This window comes from Elephas maximus, chromosome 12 (assembly GCF_024166365.1).
Source record: "Elephas maximus indicus isolate mEleMax1 chromosome 12, mEleMax1 primary haplotype, whole genome shotgun sequence".
NCBI lineage: Eukaryota > Metazoa > Chordata > Mammalia > Proboscidea > Elephantidae > Elephas > Elephas maximus.
In genome coordinates this window covers 43,221,786-43,239,534 of record NC_064830.1, presented here as the reverse complement: position 1 = coordinate 43,239,534, position 17,749 = coordinate 43,221,786, and the positions used below count along the sequence as shown (strand labels likewise).

General features: G+C 40.3%; 1 protein-coding gene and 1 long non-coding RNA gene across 17 annotated transcripts in view; one reads left to right on the top strand and one right to left on the bottom strand.

Annotated features, from left to right (window-relative positions):
* DTNB (dystrobrevin beta) overlaps positions 1 to 17,749 on the top strand; it is a 422,608-nt gene that overhangs the window by 359,437 nt on the left and 45,422 nt on the right. For 14 of the 15 annotated variants that reach the window (XM_049903708.1, XM_049903702.1, XM_049903705.1 and 11 more), the window contains 3 exons: positions 3,386 to 3,471; positions 4,279 to 4,392; positions 11,521 to 11,617. In XM_049903708.1, the coding sequence (XP_049759665.1) occupies positions 3,386 to 3,471; positions 4,279 to 4,392; positions 11,521 to 11,617 (297 nt within the window). Of the gene's footprint in view, positions 1 to 3,385; positions 3,472 to 4,278; positions 4,393 to 11,520; positions 11,618 to 17,749 lie in introns of those variants that run through there. The other variant, XR_007519619.1, reaches the window with a different exon arrangement.
* The window catches only part of LOC126086894 (uncharacterized), a 53,618-nt gene that overhangs the window by 33,998 nt on the left and 1,871 nt on the right, over positions 1 to 17,749 (bottom strand). The gene's annotated exons all lie outside the window — the stretch shown is intronic.

Here is a 17,749-nt window from a genome sequence, read left to right as displayed (position 1 = left end):
CAGAACCAAGAATGTGAGGCAGATTCTCCAGTCAGTTGGCCTAATATTGTTTTTGGAGTTTCTATAATACCTCCTAATTCAGTGAGTAATGCCAGGGGTCTTAAACCCTTGTGAGCTGCCACCAAGATACAATTGGTCTCTATTCGCCTGGAGCAACAGAGGCAGAAGGAGAGCCAGGATTTGGAGAAGCAAATGGATTGCAGCTCTCATTGTCTCTGTGAACTACTACCTTCTTTGCCATGAGACCAGAAGAAATGGATGGTGCCTGGCTCTCATTAGTGAATGTTTTGATCAAGAACCCAGTAGACTGAACTTGATCACAAGGGAGAGAAAGGAAAAAATATGGAATAGAACTTCAAATTCTTATTGGAAATCAGACTTAATGGATACAGATTTAATGGAACCCCCAAACTTATTGCCTAGAAACAACTTTTAAGCCATAGGCCAAAACTATGCCATGAAGTTATCTTTACACTCAACAGCGGTTTAGCTCATTTAATAAAGAATGTTCGCATTGAGTATTGCACTGTTTTAAAGAATTATCTACATGAGATTAAGTGGACAGCAGTAACTCTAAAACACAGACGAGAACTTTAAGGGCAGAAAATCTAAGTTAACAGTGGAGAAACAATGTGGACAGACAGGGAGAATGGTGACACAATGTGAAGTGTATAATCAGTGTCAGTGAACTGTAAATGTAAAAATTGTTGAGTGGGTGTATGTTTTGTTGTGCATATTTTCACTAAAAAAAAAAAGAGGACTGTGAGGCATAGTCACTTCAGAGCCTTCTTCAAGAGCTTCTGTTCTGGTTAATCGATAAAAGGGAAATATCTCCTAGCTATCTTTCTTCCTTTTTTGTATTGTTTGGCTACCATAAATTCTTAGAAGCGGTAAAAAGGTTTAAAATATCAGTGGGAATGCAAATAAAAACCACAATGATTTCCCCAAATTTATACAAATGACTAGTATGCATATAAAAAGATCCCCAACATCATTAGTCATTAAAACCAAAATCAAACCTATTGCCTTTGAGTTGATTTTGACTCATAGCAACCCTATAGGACAGGGTAGGACTGCCTCTTAGGGTTTCCAAGGAGCAACTGACGGATTCAAACTGCTGAACTTATGGTTAGCAGCTTAGCTCTTCACCACTTTGCCACCAAGGCTCCTGTTAGTCATTAGGGAAATACAAATAAAAATGACAATGAGAGGGTAGGTAAGGGAGGGAGAGGGGAGATGACTAACTTAGTAGTAGAGAAGTATCAACTTAAGGGAAGGGAAGGACAACACACAAAATAGGGGAAGTCAGCACAACTGGACCAAAGCAATGGCATAAAAATTTCCTAGACAAAAAGTTTCCTAGACACATTGAAACACCTTAAGGGACTGAGTAGCTGGGGCCTGGGGACCATAGTCTGGGGGGACATCTAGGTCAATCGGCATAACAAAGTTTATAAAGAGAATGTTCTACATCCCACTTTGGTGAGTAGCATCTGGGGTCTTAAAAGCCTGCGAGCGGCCATCTAAGATACATCTGTTGATCCCATGCCAAAGGACTAAAGGACCACATGAACCAGAAACTCCACCAGCCTGAGCCCAGAAGAACTAGATGGTGCTGGGCTACTACCAAGGATTGTCCTGACAGGGATCACAGCAGAGAGTGCCAGACACAGCAGGAGAAAAATCTAGAACAGAATTCAAATTCACTTACAAAGACCAGACTTACTGGTCTGACAGAGACTGGAGGAACCCCCAAAACTATGGCCCACAGTTGCTCTGCTAACTCAGAACGAAACTATTCCAAAAGCCCACTTTTCAGATAAAAATTAGACAGGCCTGTAAAGCCAAAAATAGCACATGTGAGGAACGTGTTTCTTAGTTCAATCAAAGGTACAAGACCAAATGGGCAGCCCTTGTCCAAAAGCAGGATGAGAAGGCAGAAAGGGGCAGGAACTGGACGAATAGACACAGGGAGCCCAGGGTGGACAGGAGGAGCGTGCTGTCACGTTGTGAGGATTATAACCAGTGTCACAAAACAATATGCGTATAAATTTATGAATGTGAAATTAACTGTAGGTAAACTTTTACCTCCAGTGCAGTAAAAGAGAAAAAAATGACAATGAGATACCACTTTACACCCACTAAAATGCATGTGATCAAAAAGACAATGACAAGTGTTGGTGAGGGTGTGGAGAAATTGGAATCTGAATATACTGCTGATGGGAATGTAAAGTAGTCCAGCCACTTTGGAAAAGGCTCTGGCAGTAGCGGTTTCTCAAAAATGAGTTACCATATAACTCAGCAGTTCTACTTTTAGGTACATATGCAGGTTTCCCCTGCTATCTGAAAGTAGAGCATTCCTACGAAACCTTTCGTAAGCTGAAATGGCATAAAACAAAGAGGCGATTACCCTTCATTAATATGGGAAAAAATTTTTAGTGTTTCCAGACCTAAAAAGTAATGTACCAAATCATACCAAAATAAATCAAGATAAAGCACAGATGCTTACAGACATTTCATAGCTATGGTAGTGTGATGGTGAGATGCTGAGTATAGTTCCCAGGGAAGGAGCTTGGAGACACCACTCTTGCTCTTCGGGGTGCATGCTGCCTCTTTAACAGCTTGCTGCAAGACACACTGACTGCTATTTCTGCTTTTCGCCTTTTTTCATAAAATTGAAAATCCTCTTTGGATTTCTTTCTGTTAGTGAAAACAGGTACTGATGTAGTCTTTCATAAAAGCAAAGTGGCGTAAAGTGAACTTTTGAAAAGCAGGGGATACCTGTATACCCAAGAGAAGTGAAAACGTGTCTACACAAAAACTTGAACATGGATGTTCATAGCAGCATTATTCATAATAGTCAAGAAAGTGGAAACAACCCTACTGTCAATCCACTGGTGAATGGATAAACAAAATGTAGTATCCATACAATGGAATGTTATTTGGTTATAAAGAAGAATGAAGTACTGATACATGCTACAACATGGATGAACTTGAAAACATTATGCTAAGTGAAAGAAGCCAGTCACAAAAGACTACATATTACATGATTCCACTGATGTGAAATGTCCAGAGCAGGGAAATCTATAGAGGCGTAAAGGAGATTAGTGGTTACCTACCGTTGGAGGTGGGAGTGGCAATTGACTGCAAATAGGCATGAGGGAATTTCTTGTGGTGATGGAAAATGTTCTAAAACTGGTCATAGTGATTGGTTGCACAGCTGTTTAGGTTTACTAAGACTCATTGAACTGTACACTTAAAATAGGTGAATTTTATGGTATGTAAACCTCAAAAATCTGGTTTAAAAAAAAAATCAACAGTCTAAGACTATGAATATACTTGCATCAGACAGAAAAAAAAAAAACTATTTTTCTTTCTACTTTAGACCCGTCCTCCCACTGACTTGAGCTTTAACTTTGACGCCAACAAACAACAGAGACAGCTTATTGCAGAACTGGAAAACAAAAACAGGTAGGAATGCAGAGGTCAAGGCAGTTTCTAAGGTTCAGGATTATCACATGTCTGATTCTCATTTTCCTTGCAAACTAGTTAGTTGGCTTTTGACCACAAAGGAAGATCCCGCCTCAGTGAGCATAAGCTAGCACAAGTTCAGTAAATGCCCTGGCCACTAATTTGTATATGTCTGCATGTTGTTTTTCTGGTAGTCCAAAACCCTGCTATGTGCCCTCTCGCACCCACCAGTGTGTCCCCTTCTCACAGTTCTTTCTTCACTCTAGTTCCCAGGGGCCATTTGCTCTATCTTGTCATCTTGTTCTGCCCCATTATGCTACATGTGACTGCCCGGTCTCTCATAAAAAAGCCATTTCAAGGATGGAGACCGGACAACACACCATCATACATTGAAAGGTGGGAACCAGGACAAAAAGATTGAGCCTAATGTGATAACCATAGAAATGGCAACCATCCGTCATCAGTCAGGGAGGCAGAGGGAGACAGGGGAAGTTAGCACAGGACCTGTACCAGGACGATAGAGGGAATTTTCCTCTCTTCTCCCTAAAGAGGAAGAGGATAAAGTATTCTAGTTGTCCATGTTACTTCCATGGAGATTTTTCAAGTTTTTGAGAAGAGTATTTTTATATAATTTTTTTGTTGTTGCAAAAGATTGTTTCACTGATGCCATTTGACTTTTTGATTATTTAGAAGCAATCAGAACAAGACTGGTAGGGGAGGTGCTGCTGGAGAAATGGCTTCTAAGGTGGTGGCGGGGGGGCTGTGAAGCATAACGAACACATCTTTCTTCCACCCATCCCTCCCTAGAGAGATCCTGCAGGAGATTCAGCGTCTGCGTCTGGAGCATGAGCAGGCCTCCCAGCCCACCCCTGAGAAGGCCCAGCAGAACCCCACATTGCTGGCAGAGCTGCGGCTGCTGAGGTGAGTAGGAATGCTGCACCATTGTCCCCAAACTTACCTACTTCCGTAGGAATTTCTCTGGAAACAAAATTAATGGGATAGAATCTGTTCATCAGTGTAGCTGGTCCTTTTAGAACAGACAGCACAAGAGGGTTACACATTCAGTTATAGCTTCCGATGTTTGGGTTCCATTATTAACCGCTCTGAGAACTTCAGCCATCATTACAGAACTAGGTAAATACCAGTCTCCCAGCTCCATGGCCAGCGGTACAGTGTTTATACTTTCGAGAATGCTTTAAGAAGACCTTGTGCTACAATCCATCTTCTTACCTTGTTAATGAATCTGACTTTACAAACTCTTAGCGGGAACAGTGCTCTTCTTTCCTATGACACTTGATAGAGCAAGTCTCTGCTGAAGGGAAGGGGTTCTTCATATGCACATCCTCTGAGACATGAAATCAAGTGGGACTCCCTTGCACCATGGATATGGTACCTTCCCACTTCAACGTAAGTATAAACTATCTCAAGGATAGAAGAACTAAGGAAGTAGAATCAGAATTGAGGTAGAGAATCTAAGATACAACTATTGGAGCAAAGGAGTGTGAAAGAAACCAAAGACTCAAGGAAGAAATTAGTCCATAAAACTAATAATGGCCCATGCGAACTACAGCCTCTTCTAGCCTGAGACCAGAAGAACTAGATGGTACCTGGCTACAACTACTGACCGTTCTAACCAGGGACACAATAGAAGGTCCCGGTTAGAATGGGAGAAAAATGTAGAACAAAACTCAAATTCCTAAAAAAAGGCCAGACTTAGTGGCCTGACTAGAGGAACCCCTAGGACTACCACCGTAAGATACCCTTTTAACCTGGAACTGAAACCACTCCTGGAGGTATCCTTTCAACGAAATAATAGATTAGGCAGCCTATAAAATAAACAATAACACTCACGAGGAATGTGTTCCTTTAAACAATCATCAGTCAATATTTACACAATAGCAAGGATGAGAAGGGAAGGAGGGGCAGGGAAGCTGGATGGATGGGAGTGGGGCAGGTGAGGTGGAAATGGTGAGAGTGCTGACACATTATGGAGATCCTAACCAGTGTCTCAGAACAATTTGCGTATGAATTGTTAAATGGGCATATGGGAATCTAATTTGCTGTGTCAACTTTAACTTAAAACACTAAAATATTCAAAAATCGTGGGGACAAAAAGGAATTGAGGCAGAGTAACTTTAGCTCCCATTTCAGTGCAGTTTTGGAGGGAATGGGGAATTCTTCCCAGAAGAGCGTAACATGAGACTGATCGAATCAAAGTGATTAGGACCTTAATTTCCATCAGTCTTAGAGACTTGTGTGTGTACTCTTCTGTAAGTAAAGACATTTTGGAAACTAAGTTTTGTGACTTGTTGCCTATTCTCACCAGACCTCTAGATTTCTGAATAGAAAGTTTTTTCCCTTACGTTGTAGCATTTGACATTCCACAGTTGATCATGTGTAGTGTGCTGTCTTCTGGGATTCTCCACAACTAAATACCTGTTTTGGCTCTTCCTTTGGCTTAGGTCATTTAGCCGCTTAACTATGATTTCTTTTCCTAGAAATGGAGATTATTGTTCTTCCAGAGGTGTCCCTACTGTTTGGATTTCTATCATCAGTAAATAAGTCATAAAGAATTTAAACTGTGCAGATGAAAATCATTAGAGGAATAGAGATTCCCATTCCCCTGAAAATTCATTTTTGTTTCTAAACTTAGTTGGGCTGAGAGTTTGGTTGGTCTGTGGGCCACTGTCACATAGTAGAGATATTAGTCCAGTTGGTGTTATGCTAGGAAGGATGGGAAACAAATGCTGCTGACTCGGGCAAAATATACCTCTAGGCTCTTAGCATAAGATACACCTGTTTTCTTTCTCACCTTGGCTCAGGCACAAGTGACTATTTTTACATCTAGGAAAGCGAAAAACTTACCGTACTCGAGTCTGTTGCTGGAACTGGAATTGCTAAAAATGCTCAGTTAAGCTGGAAGGATCTGAAATATAGCATAGATTTTGAAGGCAAAGGGCTGAATCTAGGATGTCACATGTCATGGATTGAATTATGCCCCCCAAGAAATGTGTGTATCAACTTGGTTAGGCCATGATTCCCAGAATTCTGTGGTTGTCCTCCATTTAGCAATTGTAATTTTATGTTAAAGAGAATTAGAGGAGTGTAACACCCTTCCCAGGTCACAGCCATGATCCTGTATAAAGGGAGTTTCCCTGGGGTGTGGCCTGTACCACCTTTTATCTCTCAAGAGATAAAAGGAAAGGGAAGCTAACAGAGAAGAGGGACCTCATACCACCAAGAAAGCAATACCCGGAGCAAAGTGCATCTTTTGGATCCATGAGATCCCTGCGTGGAGAAGCTCCTAGTCCGGAGGAAGACCGGCCAACAAAGAAAGCCCTCCCTGATGACAAGGCCGACTGAGAGACAAAGCTGAGACCCTGAATTTGGACTTTCAGCCTACTTTACTGTGTATAAATAAATTTCTCTTTGTTAAAGTCATCCACTTGTAGTACCTCTCTTATAGCAGTACTAGATGACTAAGATATCACATAAGGCAGCAAGAAGCAGGAATTTAAGTCCAAGGAGCATCTAAAGCCTGAGAAATCAGAAAGAATTTGATCTCGAAAGCAGCTGAAGAAAGGAGAGACTATTTAATAAATTTGCTGGAACAACTGACTATGTGTGTGGAAAAAGCATATTGGCTCTCTACCTCACCAACACACCAGATGGATTAAACTTAAAAGACAAAACTTCAAGAAGAAAATGTAAGAGAATTTTTTAGAGTTTTGGAGTAGAAATAACATTTCAGAGTTGCTAACCATAAAAGAAGAAATTGGTAAATTCACCTACATTAAAGTTAAGAAAAGAAAGATCCCACTCATACTAAAAAAAAAAAATTAGGTATCTGAGAATACATCAAACAATAATGTACAGTGCCTTTATGAAGTTAATTATTTAACTTTATCAATGGACAAGATAGAAGAAAAGATAGACGACTTACTCAAGAGGAAATAGAAAACCTAGGCAGCCAAAACTATTTGATTTCTTTCATCTTTAACCCACACACATGGAAAACTCAATATTTTAAAACCATTCATTGTTCTCCAGTGATCTATAAATTGGGTACAATTCCAGTCAAAACCCCAAGAGGACTTGGTTTTGGTGGAATCTGACAAACTATTATTTTATATAGCATTATAAAGAGCCATAAATAATCTAAGCCGTTCTGCAGAAGAGTAAAGTATGGGATACTCGCCCTACTAGACATAAAGAATGATTCTAAAGCTACAGAAAAGTTTAAAGTATATTATTGAACAACAGACAAATGGTTTAGTAGGATAGAATAGAGCCCAGAAACAAATACATGCATATATTTGTATTTGATATGTAATACCAAAACCAAAAACCAAACCCAATGCCGTCGAGTCGATTCCAACTCACAGCGACCCTATAGGACAGAGTAGAACTGTCCCATAGAGTTTCTAAGGAGCGCCTGGCAGATTCAAACTGCCGACCCTTTGGCTAAGCAGCCGTAGACTGAACCACTACGCCACCAGGGTTTCCTTGATATGTAATACACATAGATTTATAATCAATGGGATTAATTGTATTGGAATAATTGGCTTTCTATATAGGAATAAAAAGTAAAATTATATCCTTATTTCATACCCTCTATATTTTAATGATTTATTTATTCCTCTTTATTACCATATAACCATCCCTTTTCCCTCCTTCCTTCATAAACATTAAATTTAATTTTATTAACATAAAAAAATAAAGACATGTAAAGGATGAGATTCATTTGTACATATTTGACTTTCTTCTGGGTTTGACCAATGTATATGGGTCCAGGAACTGCTAGTGTTACAAAGCAGGATGTTGAGTTCCATCTATACAACTAGTAGTTATGAATTCTGCCCACCAGGGTTGTCTGTTCCCCCTTTATTATTATTTTTAATAGTATGTTTTTACAATAATATATGTGACAAGTGTGTAGGATATGAAGCATAATAATAAAGTGAACACCCACAAGCCCACGCCCAACTTGAGAACTCTTATGTCAGATATGTAAGCGCCCCTCCCCTACGCCATCTCCCTGCATCTGCCTCCTCCACAGCATTAATCTCTGTTCAGAATCTGGTTGATCACCCTCTTGCCTTTTCAGCAGTATTGCCACGGATAGATGTGTTCCTGTATAATAAAGTGCTTAGTTTTGCTTTTTTTTATTTTTTGAGATTTATAGATATGTTATATGTAGTCTTCTGGGACCTACCCCCGCCCCTCCTCCGTCAGTATTACTCTTCAGGGCCCTTCCCTGTTTTTGTGTGTAGGTGTAGCTCATTCATTTTCACCTTGTATTGTAATTATATGGTCACACACAGCACAGGGAAAGAGTGCCACATCCAGGCTCAGGGATTCAGGGAAGGAAGGTTCCTAGAAAAGGTGTTGACAAAGATCCCATCCTTATAATCTAGTTTTGGAAACAAAACATAAAAATAATTTAGTAGATAGTTAACTTATACTAAAAAAAAAAAAAACTATATAATGGTAAATAAGCAAGATGGGTATTATGTTATAAGAAATCTGAGTAGGGAAATATATATAGGCTGGGAGCAATTAGACCCATGGAGATGGTAGAAATTAAGCCAGGCCACGAATGATACGTATGGTTTGGGTGGGGTTTAGGACAAAGCACTTCAGATTGGAAGTGGAGTTGGGAGCTCAGCATGATTTCCCAAATGTGTATGGTATATTTCAAAGAGGGGAAAGAAACTTGATACTAAGAACTCGTTTTCAATCATTGAATTATTCTTTAGATTCCCAGTAATAAGAAGTAAAGTTAGTTAGGTAATTGAGACTAGATTCTGGAGAGCATTAAGTGATAAAAACACATTGCCATCGAGTCAGTTCCAACTCATAGCAACCCTATAGGACAGAGTAGAACTGCCCCGTAGGGTTTCCAGGGAGCACCTGGTGGATTTGAACTGCCGACCTTTTGGTTAGCAGCCGTAGCTCTTAACCACTACACCACCAGGGTTTCCATTAAGTAACAGGTCATAGGAAACCTTTCCAAAACCAAACCAAACCCACTGCTATTGAGTCGATTCTGACTCATAGTGACCCTATAGGACAGAGTAGAACTGGCCCATAGTGTTTCCAAGGAGCACCTGACAGATTCGAACTGCTGACCTTTTGGTTAGCAGCCATAGCACTGAACCATTACACCACCAGGGTTTCCAAGAAATCCTTGGAGGGTTTCAAATGATAAGGATTTCGTTAAGTTCACTATATGTTACTTGAGCACATACTGAATGAATGGTATTCTTTTAACCCTTCACTACATAAAAAGATGTATAAGCCTTATCCCCTGAACTCAAGGATTTTGCATCATAGGAGGAGTGACAGCAATGCAAGGTAAAATAAGTTAAGTGCCCCAGAGAAGCACAAAATGCTATTGTGATTAATTAGGAGGGACCTGGTACCTACTGAAGGAATCAGGAGCAGCTTCCTAAAAAGAATGATGTTTGGGATGAACATCAGGGAATGGATAAGATCTTGGAGAGAAGTGGGAATAGCTATGAGTTGTGAAATGATGGAGTCTATTTAGGGAAAAGTGAACCATCGACTGAAGTTTCAGACATGGAAGGCAGTAGGAGGCACTAAGGATAGGAAGATGGGTGGAGTCTAGAGCAGCATTCTCCAATAGAAACACAATGTGAGCCCCGTATGTAATTTAAATTTTTCTAATAGCCACATTGAAAAACTAAAAGAAGAAATGGGTGTCATTAATTTTAAACAATATATTTTATTTAACGTAATATATACAAAATATTTCAACATGTAATTGATACTTTAAAGATTATTAATGAGATATTTTACATTCCTTCTTTCATTCTAAGGCTTCAAAATCTAACATGTATTTTACACTTGCAGCGCATATGAGTTCAGACTAGTTACATTTCAAGTGCTTGATGGCCACGTGTGGCTACTGGCTGCTGATTGGACAGCGTAAGTCTAGGCCCTGCAGGACAGGAGTCAGTGATGCTAGGAACTATTGAGGTTATTACATAGGATGATGACATGAACACAGAACACTTTCATGTCTGTTATCTCATTGGATCCTCAAAATATTCCTTTGACATATTGCTATTGTTGTTTTATTAGTCCCATTTTAGAAAAGAGAAAAATGAGGCTCAAGATATTAAGTCACTTGTCCAAGGCTGCATACTTAGTGAATAATCGGGCCAGGATTAGGCCTCAGGTCTGTGGATTTATGTTCCACCGTGTTTTTCCTCACCACAGCAGATGAAATCTGGATTAATTAAACTAAGACACTATACCACGTGTGAGATAAGGAGCATCTGGATAAAGTGAGAGAAGTGAAAAGAGAACGATAGGGACATCAATTTTCAAAAAAGAATCATGGGAATTGAGTGACTGATTGAATACAGGATATGAAGAAGAAAGTATCAGAGAACACTGAGTTTTTCAGCCATGGTAACTTAAAGAAAAAGTGACAGACTGGCAAATTGGGAGGGAGGAGCATTTGAGGGAGAAAATCCGTCTGGTTTTGGACATGTTAAGCTAGAATTGATGCCGCAAAATCTTTCCTCGGATAAACGTGAATTCTCTTAGACAAAGAGTCACCCTGATCCCTGTCATTCACACTGAACCTGATGTCTGGTGCTGGAAGTGTTGACCACTGAACCCTGCTTTCCTGAGCAGTTTTCATATACTTTTCCCACTATTAAATTTAAACAAGTTTTATGTATCTTTCTAAATGAGCTATTTGACTTTCTGAAGAGGAATAATGAAAAAAAAAATCACTTAATTGTAATATTAACAATATTTTTCTTTATTCCAATGTATACTTTCCAGAGCATTTTTACGTATTATTCTTACAACAGGACAGAAAAATAGGCAAAATAGATGTTATCCCCATTTTATAGATGAGGTACCAAAAAGAAATGAGGTACCAGACTGTACCTCAGAACTGCTAAGTAGCAGAACCAGGTCTAAAACCCATTTCACTTGGCCTTAGACCCTTCTTTGAGGGTCCCTTTATTTTCAGCGTGTCATTTCTGATGGGCCTTCCCTTCCTGACAGGCAAAGGAAGGACGAACTGGAGCAGAGAATGTCGGCACTGCAGGAGAGCAGGCGGGAGCTGATGGTTCAGCTAGAAGGGCTAATGAAGTTACTGAAGGTAAGTCTGGTGCCCACTTTCAGCTCTCCTTCCCCCACCCTCTCAGCTTTTCTTACTCATTTTCCACAGCAACCTCCACTTCTGCCTCCCATGGGGTGTCGAAACACGACGAGACTAAAGCCTTGACTATCACTGCCTAGATAACCTCCATAAATGTAGCCTAATCTAAATTAAGGGAAAGCCTGATTATAAAAAATTAGTAACTGGAAATGGGATAATATTCTGAGATAGTTGATGTCATGAATAAATTGTTGCTGTTAGGTGGCGTTGAGTAGGTTCCGACTCATAGCGACCTCATGTGCAACAGAACAAAACATTGCCTGGTCCTGCACCATCCTCATGACATTTGTTATGCTGCAGCCACAGTGTCAATCCACCTCATTAAGGGCCTTCCTCCTTTTTGCTGACCCTCTACCAAGCATGATATCCTTCTACAGGGACTGATCTGTCCTGATAACACATCCACAATATGTGAGATGAAGTTTTGCCATTCTCGCTTCTAAGGAGCATTCTGGCTGTACTTCTTCCAAGACAGATTTGTTGGTTCTTTTGGCAGTCCATGGTACAGTCAGTATTCTTGGCCAGCAACATATTCAAAGGTGTCAGTTCTTCTTCAGTCTTCCTTATTCATTCCCCAGCTTTCACATGCACATGAGGCGATTGAAAACCATGGCTTGGGTCAGGCACACCTTAGTCTTTAAAGTGACATCTTTGCTTTTTAACAATTTAAAGAGGTCTTTTGCTGCAGATTTGCCCAATGCAGTGCGTTGTTTGATTTCTTGACTGCTGCTTCCATGGATGTTGATTGTGGATCCAACTAAAATGAAATCCTTGACGACTTCAGTCTTTTCTCCATTTATCATGATGTTGCTTGTTGGTCCAATTGTAAGGATTTTAGTTTTCTTTATGTTGAGGTGTAATCCATACGAAGGCTGTGGTCTTTGATCTTCATCAGTAAGTGCGTCAAGTCCTTTTCACTTTCAGCAGGCGAGGTTGTGGCATCTACATATTGCGGGTTGTTAATGAATCTTCTTCCATTCCTGATGCCCCAATCTTCTTCATGTAGTTCATCTTCTCGGGTTATTTGCTCAGCATACAGATTGAATAAGTATGGTGAAAGGATACAACCCTGACGTACACCTTTTCTGACTTTAAACCATGCAGTATCTCCTTGTTCTGTTCGAACAACTTCCTCTTGATCAATATACAAGTTCCTCATGAGCACAATTAGGTGTTCTGGAATTCCCATTCTTCAAAATGTTTTCCATAATTTGTTATGATCCACACAGTCAAATGCCTTTGCATAGTCAATAAAATACAGGTAAACATCCTTCTGATACTCTCTGCTTTTATCCCGGATCCATCTGACATCAACAGTGATATCCCTTGTTCCACACCCTCTTCTGAATACGGCTTGAATTTCTGGCAGTTCCCTGTCAATGTACTGCTGCAACTGCTCTCGAATGATCTTCGGCAAAATTTTACTTGTATGTGATACTAATGATATTGTTCGATAACTTCCACATTCGGTTGGATCACCTTTTTTTGGACTAGGCATAAATATGGATCTCTTCCAGTCAGTTGGCCAGGTAGCTACCTTCTAAATTTCTTGGCATAGATGAGTGAGTACTTCCTGCCCTGCATTCGTTTGTTGAAACATCTCATTTGGTATTGTGGATTCACGGAGCCGTGTTTTTAGCCAGTGTCATCAGTGCAGCTTGGACTTCTTCATTAACAGCATCATCGGTTCTTGATCTTATGCCACCTCTTGAAATGACTAAACGTTGACCATTTCTTTTTCGTACAATGACTCTGTGTATTCCTTCCATTTCTTTCGATGCTTCCTGCATCATTCAGTACTTTGCCCGTAGAAACTTTCACTATTGCAACTTGAGGCTTGAATTTTTTCTTCATTTCTTTCAGCTTGAGAAATACCCTTTTGGTTTTTCTCCAGCTTTTTGCACATGTCATTATAATACTTTGTGTTCTTGAGCTTCATGTTGAAATCTTCTGTTCAGCTCTTTCACTTCGTCATTTCTTCCTTTCACTGCAGCTACTCAGCATTCAGGGGCAACATTCAAAGTCTCTTCTGACATCCATTTTGGTCTTTTCTTTCTTTCCTGTCTTTTTAATGACCTCTTGTTTTTTTCATGTGTGATGTCCTTGATGTCATCTCACAACTCATCTGGTCTTCGGTCATTGGTTTTCAGTGCATCAAATCTGTTCTTGAGATGGTCTCTAAATTTAGGTGGTATATACTCAAGGTCAAGGTCATACTTTGGCTCTCTGTCATACTTTGGCCCTTGTGGACTTGTTCTAATTTTCTTCAGCTTCAACTTGAACTTGCGTATGAGCAATTGATGGTCTGTTCTGAAGTCAGCCCCTGGCCTTGTTCTGACTGATGTTACTGAGCTTTTCCATTATCTCTTTCCACAGATGTAGTCAATTTGATTCCTGTGTATTCCATCTGGCGAGGTCCACGTGTATAGTCACCATTTATGTTGTTGAAAAAAAGGTATTTGCAATGAAGAAGTGGTTGGTCTTGCAAACTTCTATCATGCAATGTCCGGCATTGTTTTTATCATCAAGGCCGCATTTTCTAACTACTGATCCTTCTTTGTTTCCAACTTTCACATTCCAATCACCAGTAATTATCAATGCATCCTGATTGCACGTTCGAACATTTTTAGACTGCAGAAGTTGGTAAAAATCTTCAGTTTGTTCATCTTTGGCCTTTGTCATTGATGTGTAAATTTGAATAGTAGTCGTATTAACTGGTCTTCTTTGTAGGCGTATGGATATTATCCTATCACTGACAGGATTGTACTTCAGGATAGATTTGGAAATGTTCTTTTGGATGATGAATGCAACACCATTCCCCTTCAATTTGTCATTTTTGGCATAGTAGACCGTATGAGTAAATAAGAATGTTTATTGATAGGATATTAATTAGCTAAATATAAGTGAATAATATTTCTCAACTACTTAGTTTTTATTAAGACAAGTTTTCAAATATTCTACCTAAATTCCTGACAAATATTAAGTCTCCTATTTTAGTAAGTAGTACAGAGGCAAACCAGCCTTATCAAACCAAGCCCCATCTCAACTAATTCTAATCAATGACTTTATATTAGAAATAAAATAACATATTAGCTCCAACCAAAAAAACAAAGACCCATTGCCATTAAGTCAATTCAGACTCATAGCAACCCTATAGGGCAGAACAGAACTGCCCCGTAGGGTTTCCAAGGAGGGACTTGTGGATTTGAACTGCCAACCTTTTGGTTAGTCGCTGTAGTTCTTAACCACTGCACCACTAGGGCTCTATAGTATTCACTTATACATACCTAATTAATACTCTATTAATAAACATTTTTATTCATTCATATGGCCTACTATTATTGCTATATTGGGGTCCTGAATGAATCATGTCTTAGTATCTTTTTTTTGTTGAAAATTTTATTATAATCCCTAGAACCCAGAATAGATGGCCTTGGTGGCTCAGTGTAGAATTCTTGCCTTCCATGTAGGAGACTAGGGTTCGATGCTCGTCACTGTACCTCATGTGCAGCCCCCACGCATCTAACTGTCAGTGGTGGTTTACGTGATGATGTAATGCTGAAGAAGAGCCCTGGTGGCACAGTGGTTAAGCACTCGGCTGCTAACTGAAAGGTCAGCAGAGTGGGAGAAAGGTGTGGCAGTCTGCTTCCATGAAGATTTACAGCCTTGAAAACCATATGGGGCATTTCTACTCTGTCCTATAGGGTCGCTATGAGTCAGAATCGACTTGACAAGCAGTAGGTTTTGGTTTTGTTTTATGATGCTGAACAGGTTTTAGTGTAGCTTCCAGACTAAGACAGACTAGAAAGAAAGGTTGGCAATCGACTTCCAAGAATCAGCCAGTGAAAACCCTATGGATCACGATGGTTTGATCCACACATGATCATGGGGATGATGCAGGACCAGGAAGCATTTTGTTCCCTGGTGCATGGGGTCACCATGAGCCAGGGGCCAACTCAGTGGCAGCTATCAACAGACCCCAGAGTGTAGAATAGCATACTTGGCATTTAAATACTCCCTCCTGGACCAATTTATTGGGCACTGAACAGAAATATTTATTCAGCTGTGATACCACTGCTGACATTTGTATTCAAGAGCTAAGCAAAACGAGCTAATGCCTGGAACTCTAACCCCAGCCCCTGAGTTTCTTTGTATTTTCAGAGCACATTTGCTTATGCTGTTAGCTCCTAAGGTCCTGTCTGTCTATGCTTTAAAACCACTGTATTTTGTAGTTTGACAGAGTAAGTGTGGAGTGCCTCAAAAACCAGGCTGAGGTGGGTGAATTTAATCCTGTGATAAAGGAGAGTCATTGAAGGTTTTGAAAACAATAGTTTAGGGAATTGTGCAGAATGGGTTAGAAAGGGAAGAAACTAAAGGATAATAGGAGACTAACATAATCATGAAGGCTTGGTGGCACAGTGGTTAAGTGTTCAGCTGCTAACCGAAAAGTCGGTAGTTAGAACCCACTAGCTGTTCCACAGGAGAAATATATGGCAGTCTGCTTCCATAGGAAACACTGGTGGCATAGTGGTTAAGAGCTATGACTGCTAACCAAAAGGTCAGCAGTTCGAATCCACCAGGTGCTCCTTGGGAACCCTATGGGGCAGTTCTCCTCTGTCTTATAGGGTCACTATGAGTCTGAATCAACTTGACAGCAATGGTTTTTTGTTTTTTGTTTTTTTTTTTTCCTGCTTTCGTAAAGATTACAGCCTTGGAAACCCTGTGGGTCAGCTCTGCTTTGTCCTATTGGGTTGCTGTGAGTCAGAATTGACTTGAAGGCAGTGGTTGGGTTTTGGTTGTAATATAATCATCCTACCCCAGGCCACAAGGGTCTGGACAAGGAGTGGTAGCCCAAGGAAATATCAGCTTGTAGACTGTTCAGCTTTTCCACTCTAAAACAGTGCCTTAATGGTGATGCTAGTGAGTACTAGCAACCTGATAAATGTAATGTTTGTGTGTTAAACTGACTTTTACTTGCTCAAGACAATTAACATCTTTTAGTCCTGATCTGAGTTTTTTCTAGCTTTGGTCCTGGCTGTTTGGGTTGGTTTGCATGGACGTGTTTCTGCATTAACCTTGTTAGCAGGATTTCTCCTGAGAAATATTTTATGTCTTAAATGGGTCTTGTTTGAAAGACAACCTTATGCATAAAATTTGGCCCAAATCCCTGTAATAATTGCCAGGTATCCAGCTAAGCAACCCAACCACCCACTCAAAAACACAGCGATGCACTTAAACATAGTTGGCCCTTGTAACATCTGGAGCTATGTGAGGCTTTAAAAGGCTTGCTTTTGTGGAAAGTAGTCCACCTGCTGGACAGGAGATAATAGGGGGATCCGCCCAGCCCTTCCCTGTATCAAACCTCCCATTCAGAGTGACGCTCTCAAACATTACCCAAACACAGATGGGAAGGTGGTCCAAGGTAATTTTGGTAAAAGGCAAAGGTTTCTGTAAACCGAAGGGAAGCCAGAGTGCCTTTCCCCAAAGGAACACTGTTCGCTTTCCCTTCAGCTGGATCGTCCTAGGCAGCGTAAGCAGTTGGATTCCTGAGAGTTACTGGCTCTGAGCCCCACGTGCGCTCCTACCACCACCGATGCTTGTGTTCACGAGCTAAGCAGATGAGCTAATGCCTGGAACTCTGACCCCAACCCCTGAGTTCCTTGATATTTCCAGCTGTTTCCCTATAGTTATAATTTCAGGAAAATAAGAGGACCCTGCAGCAGTGCTATTTTGAAGGCTCCCCTGCCAGGTTCTTAAATGCCTTGTCATTTATCCATCTGACAGGCTGAGGCCATTCAAGACTGGGAGGAAAAATTTGCAAACACCAAACCCAGGAATGTTGTCGTTTTATTCATTAGATAGAATTCACAGTTGAAAATCTCGTGCCATCAGTGCCTAGCGTCCTAAAAGGAGCACAACACAATCTTCACTTGTATTAATGTGCATTCCTAGAAAGTTGTGTGCTAAGTTACATGCTGAACCATTGACTTCTATTAAAGTTTCAGAGATGTTTTCCTACTATTAAAAAAAGTGCCAACCCATAATAAAAAGTACTCTTTAGAATTCTAATTT